Source organism: Candoia aspera, chromosome 5 (genome assembly GCF_035149785.1).
Source record: "Candoia aspera isolate rCanAsp1 chromosome 5, rCanAsp1.hap2, whole genome shotgun sequence".
NCBI classification, from domain to species: Eukaryota; Metazoa; Chordata; class Lepidosauria; order Squamata; family Boidae; genus Candoia; species Candoia aspera.
This window is the reverse complement of record NC_086157.1, coordinates 24,924,378-24,943,047: the sequence shown is the minus strand read 5'-3', so window position 1 is coordinate 24,943,047 and position 18,670 is coordinate 24,924,378. Positions and strand designations below refer to the sequence as shown.

The window sequence follows — 18,670 nt, the reverse complement described above, 5'->3', positions numbered from 1 at the left end:
CTGCTTGTATGACCAGTCTTGTGATGTTCCCAAGATGCATCATCATAGAAGATGTCTGGAATGATATGGTAGTCTTGGTCCATGTAATATCAAAAAACGAAAATTAAATCAAGTTGTTCAGGAATTGCTGTTATTATTTCTTTACTTACCTCCTAATAATGAGATCTCTGAGTGATGTACAATGTATATAAAAGTATACAAAGTATAGAAATTGTTGAAAAAACTAAATTGAAAACAGCAGAACAGATGTAGCATGAAATCATTTATAAGAACAGTGCTAAACTTGTCACAAAAAACGGTCTTCACCAGAATGTGCCTGGAAAATCACTCTGGGGAAGATGGGTATCACCACTGAAAAGACTTTCCTGCTACCTACCCTCCTTGCCTTATTGGGTGGGTCAGCTAAGAAAGAGTTTTATCTGAAGATCTTTGGGCCCTCATTGATAACTTGGAGAGGAGATTTACTTTCAGCTAGCTTAAAGCAAATTAACAGTTAAACAAAAATCTTCCCATGAACTCTGCATCTTCTCAGTTGCCCTGGAAATGTTTCATATAGGATATTCTTCTGATAACATGTATCACGGAAGATAGGAGAAAGCTGATGATGTGAACAAGCCCTAAGTTTTTGCTGGAATTTTTTGTGCTTTGGATTATTAGCTAAAGAGATGTTCTCTTTTTCATTACAGGAAATTCAAATATATCTTGAACATCTGGAAAAAGGAGTGTAAATTATGTTTGAGTGCATAAGAAACATTTGACGTACTTTCCTCATCTGGGGAAAAAAAAGTTGTAGATCATTCAATGCCTAACATCGTAGACTCTCAATTAGAGAGTGATTCTGAAGAAAATGGGCACAAAACTGGAAGAAAGGCTTCAGAAGTTAATCTTCATGGTACTGTAAAATCATTTTGTGCTCCAGGTACCTCAGTTGCATCTCTGGGTTCTAGTGGGGACAGGTATTATCCATGGGGATGTCCTGTGACTCACACCCGAGAAAAGTTTTATACCATTTGTTCAGACTACGCTTTTTTAAATCAGGTAACATCTATTTGCAAAAGCCCAAGTGCTACAGTTAGTGCCTGCTTGCAAGACAATGCTGCCTTAAATGATGGAAATAATTCTGGTTTTATTAGTGTTCGAACTGGACCATCGGATGTAGTTTACAATGAAGTTTCTAACCTGGAAAGTTTATCTATTAGTCTTGGAAAGCTGCCATTGGCATGGGAAATTGATAAGTCTGAATTCAGTGATACATCCCCAGATTTGAAGAATCGAGCAGGTATATTAGTAGTTCTATTTATGTATCTAAATGATCTTTCTTATTCTGATAAATGAAAAAAAGATTAAAATATTTTATTCTGCCTTAATATCTTCTTGCTGGAATTTATACACTGGATATTACAATTTTAATATTTAAGAACAATTATAGTTATATAACATAAAAAAGGAAGATCTTTAAAAAGCATAGGCTTCTTTAATATCCTGAATATTTAGAAATAATTTCTTTATTTACAGGGAACATGAAGAAACAGGGAAGCAAGAAAACAATAGATAAAAAAAGTAAACAATTCAGGGAACGTCCACAGCATTATACCCTTGAAGAAATAAAGCCACGGAAAGTGTTAGACCTCCGAAGATGGTAGTATTTGAAAACATTAGTATTACTATAATTCTGTATGACTGAATACTTTAATAGGGGACAAATAAGCTTTTTATAATTGGGGAGTCAATCTAAGTGCCATGGTGGCAAGGGCTGAAGACCTTTTTGTGGGAGGAAGTTGAGATCCATTAAAGTACATCCTTTAAGCCTTGTGGTTTTCATTACAGCAAATGAAAGTTTGTCAATGTAAAATTTGTTTTGAAGGTACTGCATAAGTCGCCCCCAATATAAGACTTCCTGTGGGATTTCCTCTCTAGTCTCTTGCTGGAATTTCCTATATAGCACAATGGGAGCTGGAAAGTAAGTTATTCTTCAGTATGTTTAATGTGTTCTTCTGGGGATCCAGATAGGCTTTCGTTGTAATTAGTGTGCTCAAGATGCAATGTAGTTCTTGTTTTTTGTAGTTGCTTATATTCTGAACTTTTAACTTCTACATGCAGCTTATCACCTATTACTCAAGAAGAGGCTTTGCACATACTGGGCTTTCAACCACCTTTTGAAGAGATAAGATTTGGTCCATTTACTGGAAATACTACGTTAATGAGGTGAAAAGTGTTCTTGAACTGTCTCATGCTCATAATGTGGAATGCACTTAGGGGGTGTCTGTCTGTCTCTGTGTATAATGCATAATTTTTATTCTGGAAAAGAAAATTAGGCCTGTAATTCTATAGGATCTTCACTGGCTTATTTCTAGGAAACCATGTACAGAATTGTGATATAAACAGAAACCATCTTAGTAGAATGTTTTACACACAACAAATTCTAATCTATAAGCAGATTTATTTGTAGTAATGTATGTGACATGTGGCTGAGCTGCATTTGGGCCATCTAGAAGAAAGGCAAAAGAAGTCTTGATTGTCATTGTTAGAATTACTTATGTAAGAGGGACAGGACAAGCAGGAGAGGGAAGGGTATAGGATTGTAAAGTAAGTTGGCTGAACAAAAGAATCATGGAGCTTAGGAAAAGTTGTTTGAAAGGGCATTTTCCAATGAAATCAGAAGGATGGAATGTCTGAATTTGGGAATGTTTATTCTCAGATTGAGAAAGAAACAAATGTGACTAATCAGAATCGAGGGTGTTTGAAGTCAATGTGTTTATTAGTCCTCTAAGAAAAAATACTTTAAAACGAACAGAGGCTACAGTCCCAAATAAGCATTCATGAACTGGGATTATAATTGTGCTACATGTCTGACTAAAGAATAGTGGGAATGTTAGCCATGTCATATGATCTGTGTGGAAGGAGAAATCCTTTTTTTTTAAAGGCTTGATTGCTAATTTGCATTTAAAATACACAATTCTGCACTTTGTACTTTTCAGGTGGTTCAGACAAATTAATGATTATTTCCATGTAAAAGGATGTTCCTATTTTCTCTATAAACCTCATGGGAAGTATAAGACTGCTGGAGAAACTGGTAAGAAGGCAGTTTTAATGATGTGAGTAATTCTTTGTAGCTGTTAAAAGAGCAGAATGAAATGGGGGGGGGGCAGTAGAAAGTTTGTTTTTCACAGCTTTCCACCCATTTTAGTTAGAGATATTGCAATTCATTTGAAATTTTCTGGCTGGACAAGTACTTGCTTCTAAAATAGCCAAGGCTTTTGTTTGAGAGGTGTTTAAATTACAGGTAGTCCTCATTTAGTGACCACAGTTGGGACCAACAGCTCTGTCATTAAGCAAAGCAGTCACTGAGTGGGAAATCACATGGCTGTGCTTTCCTTTTCCCTACTCCCCTGCCTTTTGGAATGCTCATCCGGGCACTGGGATAATTAGCAAGAAGACAATGTTTGTATTTACATTCATTGGAAAGGAAGGGATTACAAGAGAGTAAGCAGGCACGCAGTGGAGAATACACATTGAAAGCAGTGCACTGGTGCCGACAGCCACGAGTGTGCTACACAAACAGCCCAGTGTATTCCCCATTGTGTGCCAGCTTACTATTTTATAATCCCTTCCTCTCCAATCTCTCTGCTCTGCAGGGGCAGGGGGAATGGGTTAGGCACGGGAGAGATTGCCTACAGAAATTGCTTTTTTTTTCCTTTTTTCCCCTCCTTGCTTGTTTAAGCGATCTCTTCACTCTGCAAGGCGCCACTGCATTCCTGTCTATGTATTTCCCATTGTGTGCCTGCTTATTCTCTTGTAATCTCTTCCTCTCCAATCTCTGCTCTGCAAGTGGCGAAAAAAACAACAACAGGTCAGGCACAGGCCAATGCATACTGATTGTAATGGCGGGCATTGGTTGTAGTTATTTTTTCAGCGCCATTGTAACTTTGAACAGTTGCTGAACATGACAGTCGCTAAGCGAGGACTACCTGTTTGTTGTTATGTTATTTTGCATTATGTTACATTACAGTAATATGATTTCAGAGTCCCTGAAATATTAAGAGTTAATAGTTCATACTTTTTTTTTTTTGGAATTGATGTTAAATCTAGAAGTATGTTTCTTCTTAAATAAACTACTTTCATAATGTTTTTATTTCTTTTTAATTTGTAGCTTCGGGAGCTTTAACAAAACTAACACAAGGGCTGCAAGATGAATCAATGGCATATATTTACCATTGCCAAAATCATTATTTTTGTCCAATTGGATTTGAAGCAACTCCAATAAAGCCGAGCAAAGCATATAAGTAAGACCCTCATAATCTACTTGATATCACAAATGGTACCAACACAGCTGCAATGATCTTATAAAAAGCTAACCTTTAATTGCTCATACTAACATTATAGCTTTATTAGCAAACATGGGATGTAGGATCATGTAGTATTACTATGTGGGTTGGTTTATCTGCATTAACAATCACTAGATGGCAATATTTTTCCAGATACAGTTATCTAAAATAGGAGCAATATTAACTTAAATTGCAAATCTTGTACTACAAGAAGAACTTTCTCTGATTCAGTACTCTGGATAAACCTAAGTAAATTGTTTTGTCAGCAGACAGGTCTGAAAGAACATTTTGAATGCAGTTGAAAGGTCTTTAAACAAATGCATAGAATGTCATTAGATGAAAAATGGGTTTGTATAATAAATGCATTGATTTCTTCCTTTAATCTGAGCTATATTCTAAGTGTCTACTCATCTTGCATTTGGTATCAGTCTTGTTTCTTTCATTTGGAAGGACGGCGTTTAAATGTCTTCATTAAGAATCCTTGAATTTTATTTTTTTTTAACTAAAATATGCAAGTTTTATTTTATTTTATTTTTGTTAGGTGAACCAGTCCAATTTCACTAGTTTGACTTCAACTAAAAAACAGATGTGTTGGTTTTGAGGAACCCATATGTAAGAATTGCAATTCTTTCCTTAAAAATTCATATGAATGGGATTTTACATTCCCTTTGACCTTAAGTACATTTAAAGGGGCAGAAAACTGTTTCTACAGAGATTATAAAGCATTGCATTATCTGTATGTTTTTTGCAGTGGTACTGAAATAGAAGATTAGCCATAATTCATTGCAGGAAATTAGGGACTTGAACTTAGAAACCATGGAATCCAGCCTGCTGCCTTATGGCAGAAACAGCTACTGCCATCTTTCTGAGTAGGAAAAAAAGTTCTAAAGCAGATATGTTTCCATGTGTACAGAAATATTTAGAGAAGGGATGCACTTGCTGAAACATAGCCAACCTCTAGGAGAATGCATTTGTTATTTTAATTAACATATTCTTTATGGATACAGAGTAGTTTGGATTAAGTTTGCAAATACTTCATATATTACAAAACCCTAGGATCAGTGAATATTTTTGCATCTTCTTAAGATGAAGGTCATAGTCATTAAAATATATATTTTAGTCATGCTTAATATTAAGTTTTTACATAACCATACAACAGGTTATGTTGTAACCTGTTGGCCATTCATTTTGGCCAATGACAACTTAGATTGCTTGTTTATAAAGCTTCTTACTATGATAAACATTTTGTCTATCATTTTTGTGCACCAGAGGACGTCTCTTACAGCAAGATGTAGAGCACTGGATACTCATTGGAGAGCCAAGCAGAAAACACCCTACTATTCACTGCAAAAAGTAAGTTAGCACACTCTAGTGAACTTACAAAGGTCATATAATATTCAAGAAATTCAGATACAGAGCATCTGTAAGCGTGTACAAATACTTACATGAACACCGATCCCTAGATGAATAAATCGAAGTGTAAGAAACAAATTCTGAAACAGAATAGAAAAGGTGTTGGTGTCTTCCAGCACAACATAAAAAAATCTATGCTGAAATTTTGAAATTTGCATGTTCTGAGATTTCTTTTCTAGACAGCTAATACTTTATCCATCTCCCAAAATGAATGCTGTTCTAGCATGCTTCTTCTTAGTACTGGAAGTATTGAGAATCAGATTTCGAGGAAAAAAATCAGTGTTTCAAAAACTAACTAAATACACTTACCTTGAGGATGGAAGAAAATGGTATTCATCTTAGGTGCTAAGGAAATAGTTTAGTTTGTTGAAGTTTGAACACAGTTCTTCATATTTGCTTTTGGATATATACCTAGATTCAGTGTTGAACCTCAGTTCCCACATTTGCATTATTAATATTAATGACATTAACTAAGACCATTCCTAGAGATAGCAAATCTTCAAAAAGAACACCATAGCCCATTCTTAATAAACTGGATCAATGTGGGATGGATGGTCCCACTATTGGATGGATTCACAGTTGACTGAACAGCCAGAGCCAGTGTGTGGTCCTTAATGGGTCTGTGTTGACATGGAGAAAGGTACACAGTGGAGTACCTTAGGGTTCTGTCCTGGGCCTAGTACTCTTCAACATCTTCATAAAAGACTTAGATGAGGGAATAGAAGGGATGCTTTTAAAATTTGGGGATTGCTAACACCCCAGAAGACAGGTTTGAGGTTCAAAAAGATCTTGATAGACCTGAATATTTGGCCCTATTGAACAAAATGTTAAGTGGTGAGAAATGTAGGGTTCTGCACTTAAACATGAAAAAACAGATGCACAGGTACAAAATAGATGGTATCTGGCTTAGCAGTAGTAATTGCAAGAAGGATATGAGAGTCTTGGTAGACCACAGAATAAATATGAGCCAGCAGTGTGCCACAGCTGCCAAAAGAGCCAGTGGCCTGCATCAACTTACGTCAAGATCATAGGAAGTAATAGTACCACTCTATGCTGCACTGGTCAGACTACACCTAGACTATTATGTCAAGTTCCAGTCACCATAATACAAAAAACAATGCTGAGGAACTGGAAAGAATTCAGACAAGGGTGACCAGGATGGTAAGGGGCTTGGAGCCAGTCCTATGAAGAGCAGTTAAAGGAAATTAGTATGTTTAACCTAAAGAGGCAGAGATGAAAAGGAGACATGGTGTCAGTCTTCCAGTACATGACGGAATGTCACAGGGCAGAGGGTGTTGATTCACAGCACCCAAGAGTAAGCCACCCAGAGTCATGCATATGAGATGGGCAGCCATGTAAAATAAAATAAAATGCGTGCATGCATGCATGCATGCATGCATGCATGCATACATACATACATACATACATACATACATACATACCAGTGGGTGGAAGTTTAACTTTAATAATAATGTCCTGACTGTGAGAGCTATTAAGCAGTGGATCAGCCTGCCTCCTGAAGTCATGAGGTTTTCAAGAAAAGTCTGGACAGCCATTTGTTTGGAATGGTATGAAGATTCCTGAACTGGGCAGGGAGGTTGGACTAGATGACCTCTAACATCCCTTCCAAACCTATGATTCTGTGAAATCTGCTAACAGTAACCTATGCCTCAGTAATTACATCCCAACTGTGCTACTGCAGCATGTTCTTTGTGAAGATACTGACACTGCCTAGGCAATTTTCCCCCAATGGATTGTGAATGAATAAATAATGAGGAAGCTAAGGGAAGAGGCTAACTATTATTTGCCTTTTTTTGTTAAGAAAACATATTGGCTAGCTGCCATTGAATAAAACAGCAATATTAACAAGGATCTATTTAGGAAACTTGCTTTGCAACCTTATTTAGATTGACCTTAAAAATTACTTAGATGTCAGGTGTCCATGGGGCTGCTTATAAGAAATAATTAAAAACATCATCTGGTCCAGAACAAGAATTTACTGGTCCAGCAGTACTGATTATGTGAAGCATGAGACCCACGGTTAACATGACTTCACAGATTACCACTCCACTTTTGGCCACAGTTCAGAAACAGGTTTGAATTGTAAACTGTACATGATCTTAAACCAGATTTCTAAAAATCATACTCTTGCTTATGAATCTGCCTGGCCTTTAAGATCTTTGAGAAGTATCTTTTTGGGTTCCTACCAAAATCAGAAGCATGTTTGATGGGAATGTTATGAACGGAAGCATTGCATCACCTTGGAGGCTTTGGAACTCCTTCAGATTAGGTATCTGTATTAACCTTTCTCATGCTTTTCATACACAAAGCTAAAATATGGAGTAAGAAATCGTTGAAAAAGAGATGAGAGGAGGAGAAGGGTAGTGAAGTGGCATTATGTGTACCTGCTAAATGAAACAAAGGACTAATACCCTTGCCCTTGGTTTAAGGAACAGGGTCAGTATTTGCTACGCGTTGTACAGGATTGTATACTTCAGTCTGAGTTCTTATCTATCTGTGATTCAGGGAATAACTAGAACGCATGATACTCTAGATTTTTGTTGCATTTGTGAACTCCTTTCCATCTTATTTTGTAGGTGGGCAGACATTGTAACAGATTTAAACACTCAGAATCCTGAATACCTAGATATTAGGCACTTGGAAAGAGGTCTTCAGTATCGGAAGACAAAGAAGGTAAGAATGCTTCATATCAAAGCAGAGCTGCATGTTTGACCTGAGGTAGCATTTATGAAATGTATTCAGATGTTCTGTCATGATTGTAACTATGGGAAGATTACTTTGCATTGGCAAAATATGTTTCCACTTGTTAAAAACAGAAATGGCTTTATTAGTCTGTTCCTCCCTCTGTTTCAGACTAGCATGCCTTATTCTTTTGAGCAGAACAAGAATAAATCGCTGTGACCTGGTTATATGAAAATGTAGTTTCTTTTGCTAAGGCACGGCCACTGTCATGAGTACTGATGGTGAGCAGGAGGGGGCCCCCATCCAGGGTGGAAAACGCATGCGTAGTACTGAGGAATTAAGCAGCCATTCAAAGAGACACAGAACGGACCCGCCTTGACTTTTGGGGTTTATCTGTCTGGGTTTTTCCCATCTTCTTCAGTTTGTTAGGATTTTCTGTCTAATGTAGCAGTAATAAACACTAGAGACCTCCTCCTCGTCTCAGCGTGATTCCTGACTGTTAGGACAGCCACCATTGGATACAGCACCATATCAGGGCATGTTTAGGCATTGTCCTTGCATGCTCTGACAGGTGTGTTGCTTTTAATCCAAAATAGGTTCTTAACTCATCAAATTCACTTTGATTGATTAATCGATTATGCACCATCAAGTCATTTTCAACTCCTAGTGACCTCATAGATGGAATTTTCTTCATGACAGTCTACCCCTAACTTGGGCTTTCAGGTCTTCCAATGGTGGACTCATCACCACTGTAACTTAGTCCATCCACCTTACTGCTTGGTCATCCTCTTTTTCTCTTTCCACTTTTCCCAGAATTAGAGCCTTTTCCAGAGAGCTAGGTCTTCGCATAATATGTCCGAAGTAGGATAATTTGAGCCTGTTCATATTATCCTTGAAATCTCTCTTTAGCAATTCCTTCCCAAATGTTTATCTGTTTCTGTAAAAAGAATATATTCAAGATAGTAATTAGGCACAAAACAACTTTAGGCAGGCTAGTGGAACAGCTCCTTCTATATTGCAATTTGAATATTTTGTCAATATTCCTATGAAATAAGATTCAGAAAGTCATAAATATGAAAATAAAACTTCCATGTATAGCCAAAACATGATGTTGCTTTGCATATTTTCATAGATTTTAAAATTTTGTAATGTTATTGTTTGAAAAAATCAAAATAAAAATTTGCATGAATATCATTCCTAAAACACATAATATCTGGAATGAGTTTGTTTTTATTTAAATATGTTTACCTAACATTAAAGAAGGAAAAAAAACAAATGGAAGATTAAACATATAAGAAAGTGTAAAGTAGCTTAAATTTTGAAATGATTCCCCAGATGAGATTTCCAACAATAGAATGTTAATTCAAATATGGAAAGAGAGGTAAGGTCTTTAAACCATCATATAACTGACAGTGTGACCTGCATCAACCTTTTTGCAATTAAGAATATTCAGTTTCCATTGTCTTGGCCCTCTTATTAGCCTCAGTGGTTCAAGAGAATCTGAATGTCTACCAAAACTAATGAGCTTTCCAAAATAAAATTAATAATTTCTAGGAAAATGAAGCCGCAATGTCACAAGACTGCATGCTATGAATCAGGACTGCATTTTGGGAATATTTTCACTAGATTTTCAAATAACTAGAACCCACAATGGATGAGAATGATGTAGCAGTTGTCCTTATGCGGACTGAAAAAGTTTGGCACGAACATCTGAAATAGGAACGGGAAATTACATGTAGACCTGCAAATTAAAAAAATGTTTAACTCTTAACAGGGAGTAAATATTTATTGTAACCACAGATTGTAATCAGTAAAGCAATCTAATCCAGTGTAAAATACAAAGAAAAGTATAATTCAAATCAATAGCGACCTTAGTTCTTAATATATCGACAGAGGAGTGTTGCTGTTTTAACAAAACATTGTCTTACATTTTAGGTAGGGGGGAATCTACACTGTATCATTGCTCTTCAGAGGTTTAATTGGCATCAGTTTCGTCCTTGGAACTTTCCATTTGGAAATGTACAGCAAGAACTACAGCCTCTGTCTCCAACTCAGGGCTTAGCCAAATCTGAGAGTGAAGACAACATCTCCAAGAAGCAACGTGGGCGCCTCGGGAGATCATTCAGTGCTAACTTCCATCAAGTTTCTGTTTGGAGGAAGCTGTCTCATCTCCATGAAAGGCGGAATAGTGGCCTTCAACGTTACACCGACTGTGATGGGAAAGACTAAAAGGGAACACTTTTCCAACTGTGCTACTGTAATACATTCCTACGGCATGGTAATAAGTTATCCTGCACAGAGAAAGGAATGGAGAGAAATTCAATCTTAGGAATGTTTGTTGCATTAAGAATGTAATTGGTATATAATACTAATATGTTGTATTAGTTAGATATTGGGAATAACAAGAAAAGTTAGTTAAAAGATAAGCACAGAACACCGAGCACTGGCAATCTAGTATAATTACTAATTGATTTATGTTTCAGACCATGAAATCAGAACAGAGATAGATCAAAACCATTTGTGGACAGGAGAGTCTGTTGTTAGGTGATACAGATTGTAGTCAAAGCATGAGATTATTATCTTCCAAAATGATTCATTAATCACAAACTGTATAATGATGACAAATGTATAAAGTATATTTGCTTTTAAATATTTTCAAAAATGCAATAAGGACATCTTGGTTCAGTTCAATGCTGACAAAACACTAAATGTCAATATATGATTAACTGATGGTCTGTTTATCAATGGAAATATTATTCTGTACAACTTAAACTGTTTGAGTTGGTGGTTTGTAGTTATAGGCAAGAAACCTATGAAGTCTTATGAAAAGATAAGGTAACTGCCTGTTTCTTGTAAAAGTGGTGCAGTAAAAACAAAATCCACCACTGCCAGTCAAATACTTCTGTAGCAACTTTTTGTGTGACCTGAATTCACTTCTGATTTGATGGGCTGCTTTTAAGGAAACATATAACTCATTTCATATGACTATCCGGTGAATACCGAAACCTTCTGTCTTGGGCTGCAGTGACTTCTTGTAATATTTTAATTCTCTTTCACTTTACAACTTTAATTGTTGAGGAAGATGTTTAAGTGCCCAAATAAACTGGCAGCCACAGCGATATACCTCTTCAGCCAGAGCACTGTTTGTATTTTTTTCAAATGATCATATCAAGTAGTTTTATTTGGAAGTATAATATTGGTTCTCATGGAGAAAAAACATTTTAATAAAAAAAGTCTTGATCCATTGATCTTCTCATTCTTTAAATTTGTAAGTTTGCCTTTCGGATATGCAAAACTGGAAACTATATAAAAAAGGGATTATTTTATCCAAGGTTTGGGTAATCTTTTATCTATGCTTTTAGAAACTTTGTACTAAAAATCAGTTGCTCACATCCCTCTGTAAGATGAGATTTTCCCCTGTGAACCTAGTTGGCCCAAATGAGACAAAACTGATTTCTAATTTATTTCAATCACAGGTCAGAATTTTCTACGTACTTCCCAAAATCACGAAGCAACTAACCCCTGGTTTTGGGATGTGTTCATCAACAAACTGTTCATCCTAGGCATTTCTAGTAATCTGTGAGATCTCCCTATAGCAACAGGAAAACATGCAACATTCTTGTAATCTGCAGCGTAAGTCCAAAAGCAGGAAGCAGATAGGATCTTCCTTTATTCTACATCTATTTAGAAGGGTAATGCAAACGGTGAAGATTGGGACAAAAGAAGCAACAAAACACATGTGCATTGTTGACTTAATTCCACCAGTTCCACAAAGAGAGACCCATTCAGATTTGGGGATGATACCATATTTTCCTTCCAAATGCACTGAATTGACCAGTGAATTGAGCCAAAGATAAGACTCTTTAATGCAGGATATAAGTAAGATCAGAGTCTTTGCAGTCTCTTTAGTAACTAAGATTTATACCCAAGCAAATCTTTTTCATAGTCTCCGTGAAGGAGGAAGATAACCTTCAATTACTGACAGTATTCATCTGAGAAGATTACTGCAGATGCTGACTGCAGTCAGGAAATCAGAAGACGCTTAATCCTTGGGAGAAGAGCAATGACCAATCTTGATAAAATAGTTAAGAGCAGAGACATCACACTGACAAGAAAGGTCCGCATAGTTAAAGCAATTGTTTTCCCCGTAGTAACATATGGCTGCGAGAGCTGGACCGTAAGGAAGGCTGAGAGAAGGAGGATCGATGCTTTTGAACTGTGGTGTTGGAGGAAAATTCTGAGAGTGCCTTGGACTGCAAGAAGATCAAACCAGTCCATCCTCCAGGAAATAAAGCCAGACTGCTCACTTGAGGGAATGATACTAAAGGCAAAACTGAAATACTTTGGCCACTTAATGAGAAGACCGGACACCCTGGAGAAGATGTTGATGCTAGGGAGAGTGGAAGGCAAAAGGAAGAGGGGCCGACCAAGGGCAAGGTGGATGAATGATATTCTAGAGGTGACGGATTCGTCCCTGGGGGAGCTGGGGGTGTTGACCGACAGGAAGCTCTGGCGTGGGCTGGTCCATGAAGTCACGAAGAGTCGGAAGCGACTGAACGAATAAACAACAACATTCATCTGAGAGTTCAGTGATTCCTCATTGAACCCACCTATTTTCATGATAAAAATGCTTCAGAGTTGCATCCCTCCTCAAGCACAGCCTGATAGGTCTTTTTCAGTAGAGATAGGGAATCACAAAGTGATCCATAGTGTCACCAAGACACTGGTCCTGCATAAATGTCACCAGGATAGGCTTACCTGAATCACTAAAGTGATCCATAGTGTCAGAAGACTTGGCCCTGCATAAATGTCACCAGGATTGGCTTACTTGACCCTTTCTCTTGTGACAGGACGGTGAAGCACTAGTTAAACCTGTAGCACCATGGGAAATTGCCTTGTGGATACCTGCTCAAGGAAGCATGAAGTTGCTTCTGCCAGTTATTCTGGCAACTGTTTGCATATTAGGGGAAAGGAGATAGATCTCTTGAGGTCTCAGGAGCATACATGTCACTGTGAATGGCATTGCTTTTACGTTTTGGACTGGCTGTAAGTTTTCAGCCACGAAAACTTCCTGCATATCTTTGCGCCAGTCACTTTCTTTTAGCTCAAACTCCATTGCTTGTTTTTTTTTTGTGTGGAAAAGGGAGTGCTACGTGTGCTGCTTTGAACTTTTGGATGAAAGGTGGGATATAACTTAAAATACTAAGGATGTCATTCCATGAACTTCTGTTCTGTTGAATAGGGGAAGGGGCGCACTGGATTTGACTTCAGGCTAAATCAAATTCTTTATTGTTGTTCTGTAAGTTAGAGGGACAGTAACTCTGCATAAAAGCAGGACCTGTAGTTATTTTGTTAGATTTTTGCTGGGTATTAAGAGCAATAGCAAACCACCCTGCTATAGTCTGCCAAGAAAACGTTGCAAAAGTGGCGTCCCTCCAAAGGGTCAGACATGACTCGGTGCTTGCACAGGGGACCTTTCACCTTTCACATTAAGAGAAACAATCGATGTGTACCATCAAATCACAGTCAGTTCTTAACAACCACATAGACAGACCTTCTCCAGGATGATCTGTCCTCAACCTACTTCTTCAGTTTTCCCAGTTGGGTACTGATTGCTGCTGTGACCGAGTCCATTCACCTTGATGCTGGCTGTCCTTTTCTTCTCCCTTCATCTTTCCCAGCTTTACAGACTTCTCAATGGAGCTGGGTCTTTGCATAATGTGTCAAAATGTGTTGGGTCTCAAGTGAGAACTCTAGATTGATTTGTTCTATGTAAAGGAAACTATGCATGCACGTATTTGGGTGTAACCCCTGAAGTCAGGATTTTATGAGAAGGCAGTAACTTGTAAATGTGTACTCAGCACACATTTGCACACACTGAAAATGATTGGGAAGAATTGCCTTGGCCCTTGTGTAACCACAGACCTCACTGCTCATTAAAGCAGCCTCTGACTGCTTTAATAAGGAGCAGAGAGGTGCTATGTTCACATGAAGCCCAAAGCACCTCTTCCCATTCAAGTGTGTAAACTTTTTTTTTTGTATAGCTAAAGTCAATGAAAACAAGCTGTACCAATATTTTATGTTGCCTCTTTTCAAACAAGTTATGGGCCAAAGTGAACCATGTCAGATGACTTGTGTTCTGCACAATCCACTGTAAATTTGAGAATAATATGCCAGTCCAAATGGTACCTGTTATAATACGCATTAGTCCCAAACACCGTGTACTCTGCATTCAGTTGTCCTCGGATGTTGTATTTTAAAATATCTGAAGAATGCTGACATATGCTCACAATTTTGTGCTGATAAATTCCTGGCAATCTCAGTATGCTTGTACTCACTGACTATTCTATGGCTTCAAGATTTTTTTAAAGATACAGCTGTAATCTCCATCAAGAATGTATGTGCTTATCCTGTTAACATTTTGAAGTTTTTAGATGGCTATCAAGCATATTTTCACTGAAATGGGTCTGTCTCTCCTCTGATGTTTGTTTTTACTTTCTACATCCTACCTGTAAAATAGTTGTACAGAAGGCTTGCAGTCCGTATGCTAGATAATAATAGATACTGTAATACAATCTCTGAATGTAGGATTTTTATCTTGGCCAAATGCAACAGTTGTTGGAGCAGCGTAAATGCTGGCAGAGCAGGTTGCCTACGAAACACATCACAGAAGTAAGGCAAACTTTTGTAACTCTGTTAGCTGCCCAGAGTCATGAACTTGAGATAGGTGGCCATATAAATTGACATAGTCAGTCATATCTTTGGAACAGAAAGTATTGTGGAAAGATATAAAATCCAATGAAAATTAACTTTCACTAGAAGTTTTCAAAGGGAGACTGGATAGTCATCTATCGGGGATGGTGTAATGAATGCACCAGTATGCAGGGGGTTGGACTTGATGACCTCCCAGGTACCTTCTAATTCTATGCTTCTATGGTTCTGTGACATTTCTTTTTAAAAACAAAAGCATGCAAAAACAAAAAAAAGGGGGGGCATTCAATAACAGTTTATCACTTATTTCATTGATCAGCATAATCACAGAAATAAATCAAAATCCTCTAGAGAACACAGCCCAAAGATAACGTATTACTCCTGCAACTTTGTTCTTTTTCCCTTAAAAATTTGAAAGATATCCAATATTAACCCAAACTGCCTATTGTCCCTGCTTTCCTTTCCCAAAGCTGCTTATCGTAAATTTAGTCATTAATATAATATGCCAGACTTGAGAACAATTTGTTTTCAATGCTTGTGGCAAAGAGAGCATAGAAAAGTTTTTCCATACTTACCTTTTCATAGCTTCTAACAAAATACTGAAAAGATCTAAGTAGTTTTCATACTCAGCAATATTTTTTTTATTCTGTGGATTGGTGCAAGTTGTCAGTAATAGAGATGCTGGGAGTTCATTTTCCTCATTCTGTCTAGTATAGACTGTACTAGACAGTACATTAGACCTAATCCTAATTCATTTCCGGACCCTGATTATATTTTGGAAGCCAGGGAGTCTTGCTCCATAATCAATGGGTAGCATTTGTATCACATTAGCCACATGGTGGAGCCAGCTACAGCTTCTCATTAAAGTATATCTTCAGTAGTGCCCCCAATAGCTTAGCAATTAGATGCTGCTCCTGACATGGTTAGGTTTCAGGTTTCATCCTATGCAACTAGGAACCAGCATGCTGCAAGTACACCACTTATTTGAATTAATACCTTTACATTTCCTACTGCAGCAGGAGATCCAAGGCACGTATGGTATCACTTTCACTTCCCAGCATTGTCAGTCACTTATTTTCTTGAAAGATGATACATTTGGAGTTTGCTTATAACAGCAGGTGGCTAATCGCTTTCCCCCATTCTCTTGTTTTGATCCTGCTTTTCCAGTAAAGTGAGGGAGGGGACATCTGAGAAACTCTGCTCATCCAGAGAAAGGAAGTTGGTTATAGGGCCTGGAAACCTGAGGTTGATGCCTGTGTGCTGAGTTTCCTGTTTGCTTTTAAAGCACTCTTTGCAGGGAAAGGAAGATGACTGGGCTGCCTTGCCCAGGGAGATAGTGACCAACGCTCTCCAAACAAAAACCAGATAGCAGGAACAGACTCCTGAATCAACATTCCTGGTAGAAGCCATTCCCTTCTCCTTGATTGCATCCCTGTGTGCAGAATGCCTGACGCTATCCCCATCATTATCTTGGGGCAGACAATATCAGCAAACATACCTCCCCCAACCCAGTGAGAAGAGGAAAGCCAGCAGATTGTCTTACCTGGGACATTTGTGAGTGATTGCGCTGTCTCATGTTGCTCTCTGCCTGTTAACTTAAGGTTAAACTCCAGAGACAAACTGGATGAAAACGATACAGTCCTAGTTCCTTGAAAATCCTGAATCCTTGGTTACTATGCCCAGCAGAAGCCCTGCATCAGCTTTCTAATGTAGCTGATGCATTGAAGGGCTATTGTTCTAAGGGAAGTCAGCTTAGGTGTGAAAAGCATTGAGATCGACACTTATTATTTATTTACTTATAAGTGTGCATTGGCATACCTGCTCTTCCATCTTTTGCACTGAATAGAAAGCCTATGCTTCTGTAGCCATGGAGGCAAAATAATTATTATATTATGCCACCCTTATATCTGTTGCAGAATCAATTGAGTGTTTTATGGTGTATATGTGTGTGTGTGGGGGGGGGGGGTTGGTCAAGGACCTGCCACATTCTAGCTAATTGCAGATAAATAATTGCTCATATTCACATTAACATGGAAACTATGGTTGTTATAGTAAGGATGGACATAACTTTGGTGTCTTCTTGTACAATTTGTGTGTGGGTGTATATATGTATGTATGTATGTATGTATGATAGTTAATATCTGAAGACTTATTAGGTACTGGTGTGAGCAGAGTAATTATCAATACCATGGTTGTTGGACTATGGGGTTCCATACATTTCCATCTGACCTCTTATATAAGTTGCTGAAAGAGGTTGCCTGGAGAGTCATACATTGATGACAACCTTTTTTTTCCTTGTCATACAAATGCAATGAAGCTGTGGACAATCAGTATTTGATATTAATAATGGATTAGATGAGGACAAAAAACACTCCAGACAAAATGGAAGTGTTTATGATCAGTCAAAGTGCTGGCATTCAACATGTGTTGGATGGTGTTATACTCCCTTGAAAGACTCAAGTTCAGTTTCTATGTGCTCCTTGTGAGGAAATGAAGCTGGGGTTGCTGTCTGCATTTGGGAAAAGCAGCTGCAGCTGAGCAGAAATGCTTCCCATCCCCACTTCCCCAAGGCTAAGCAAATGCTTTAGGTCAAAGGGCTGTAAAAGTTTACAGCCCCAGACACTTGAGAGGAGATGGGCTCATCCATTCATCCCCTCTGCCACTCACAGTGTACTCACAAGTATCCACACCAACATTTCAGGTGCCTGGCCAATTGAGCCACACTTTAGGACTGGGCCAATGTCTATAGGCATCACCTCACCCAGGCCCTCTGCCTACAGAAGTATGGCTGTGTAAAAGGAAAGATTGAGAATGATAAGAAGACACCAAGCAGACGAGGAAGCAGGAAGTGATGTCTGGGGATTTACAGCCTAGTACAGGCAAGCAAGAGAGCTATCAGTCAAGTGCCAGGACATCTATGGTAAACAGCCCACTGTGGTATGATTCCTGCCTGGAGTTTGGCTTAGAGCTTGGCCTGAAGTTTGGTAGCAATCAGAAGAGGAGCGACTACACCAGGGCAACGCTTAATCCCAACAAATGCAAGCACTTTTGGAGGGAGGCAAAGGTTGTATATTCATCCTGCTTGGATTAATACAGTGCGTTCTGTATGGGACTGCCTTTAAAAATGTTCAGAAACTTTAGCTGATCCAGAGCTCTGAGGCCAGTCTTTTAACTAGGGCTTTTAACAGATGTGCTTACAGGAGTACATATAAAATATCTCTTTGCTAATTGTTAGAACATCTGCATTATTTGTAAGAAAGACCAAACTTCACTTTGGTGAAGCAAAGTGGCTGTGCATGAACATACTTCTGGAGACAGCCAGGAGCAGCTTCTAAAATAACTGTGTGAGCCTGGAAAAAGCAGCAGCTGCTTTAAAAATTGGGGAGGGGGTACTGCTATGTATATGCTCCTCCTGTGTGGTGTGAAGCATTTATTTCAAAGGCTTTGCAGTCCTAAACATCTAAAGCTACATCATTCTGTAGTTTTCCTAGCAACAATGCTTCAGTGGCCTGCTACTG

The 18,670-nt window shown here is 38.2% G+C and overlaps 1 protein-coding gene across 3 annotated transcripts; it reads left to right on the top strand.

The window, feature by feature from the left end:
- The first annotated feature begins 329 nt into the window (after positions 1–329).
- BIVM (basic, immunoglobulin-like variable motif containing) lies at positions 330–11,687 on the top strand. Of its 3 annotated transcripts, none has more exons than XM_063304677.1 (10): positions 781–892; positions 1,134–1,279; positions 1,516–1,639; positions 1,865–1,960; positions 2,101–2,205; positions 2,979–3,073; positions 4,151–4,283; positions 5,595–5,678; positions 8,336–8,432; positions 10,377–11,687. In XM_063304677.1, the coding sequence occupies exons 3-10, from the start codon at positions 1,521–1,523 to the stop codon at positions 10,668–10,670; spliced, it is 1,023 nt and encodes a 340-aa protein (XP_063160747.1). In that variant the 5' UTR covers positions 781–892; positions 1,134–1,279; positions 1,516–1,520; the 3' UTR covers positions 10,671–11,687. The 3 variants fall into 3 exon arrangements, with proteins under 3 accessions (XP_063160745.1, XP_063160747.1, XP_063160746.1); XM_063304676.1 differs by having other exon boundaries at positions 795–919; XM_063304675.1 differs by having other exon boundaries at positions 330–1,279.
- Positions 11,688–18,670: the final 6,983 nt, after the last annotated feature.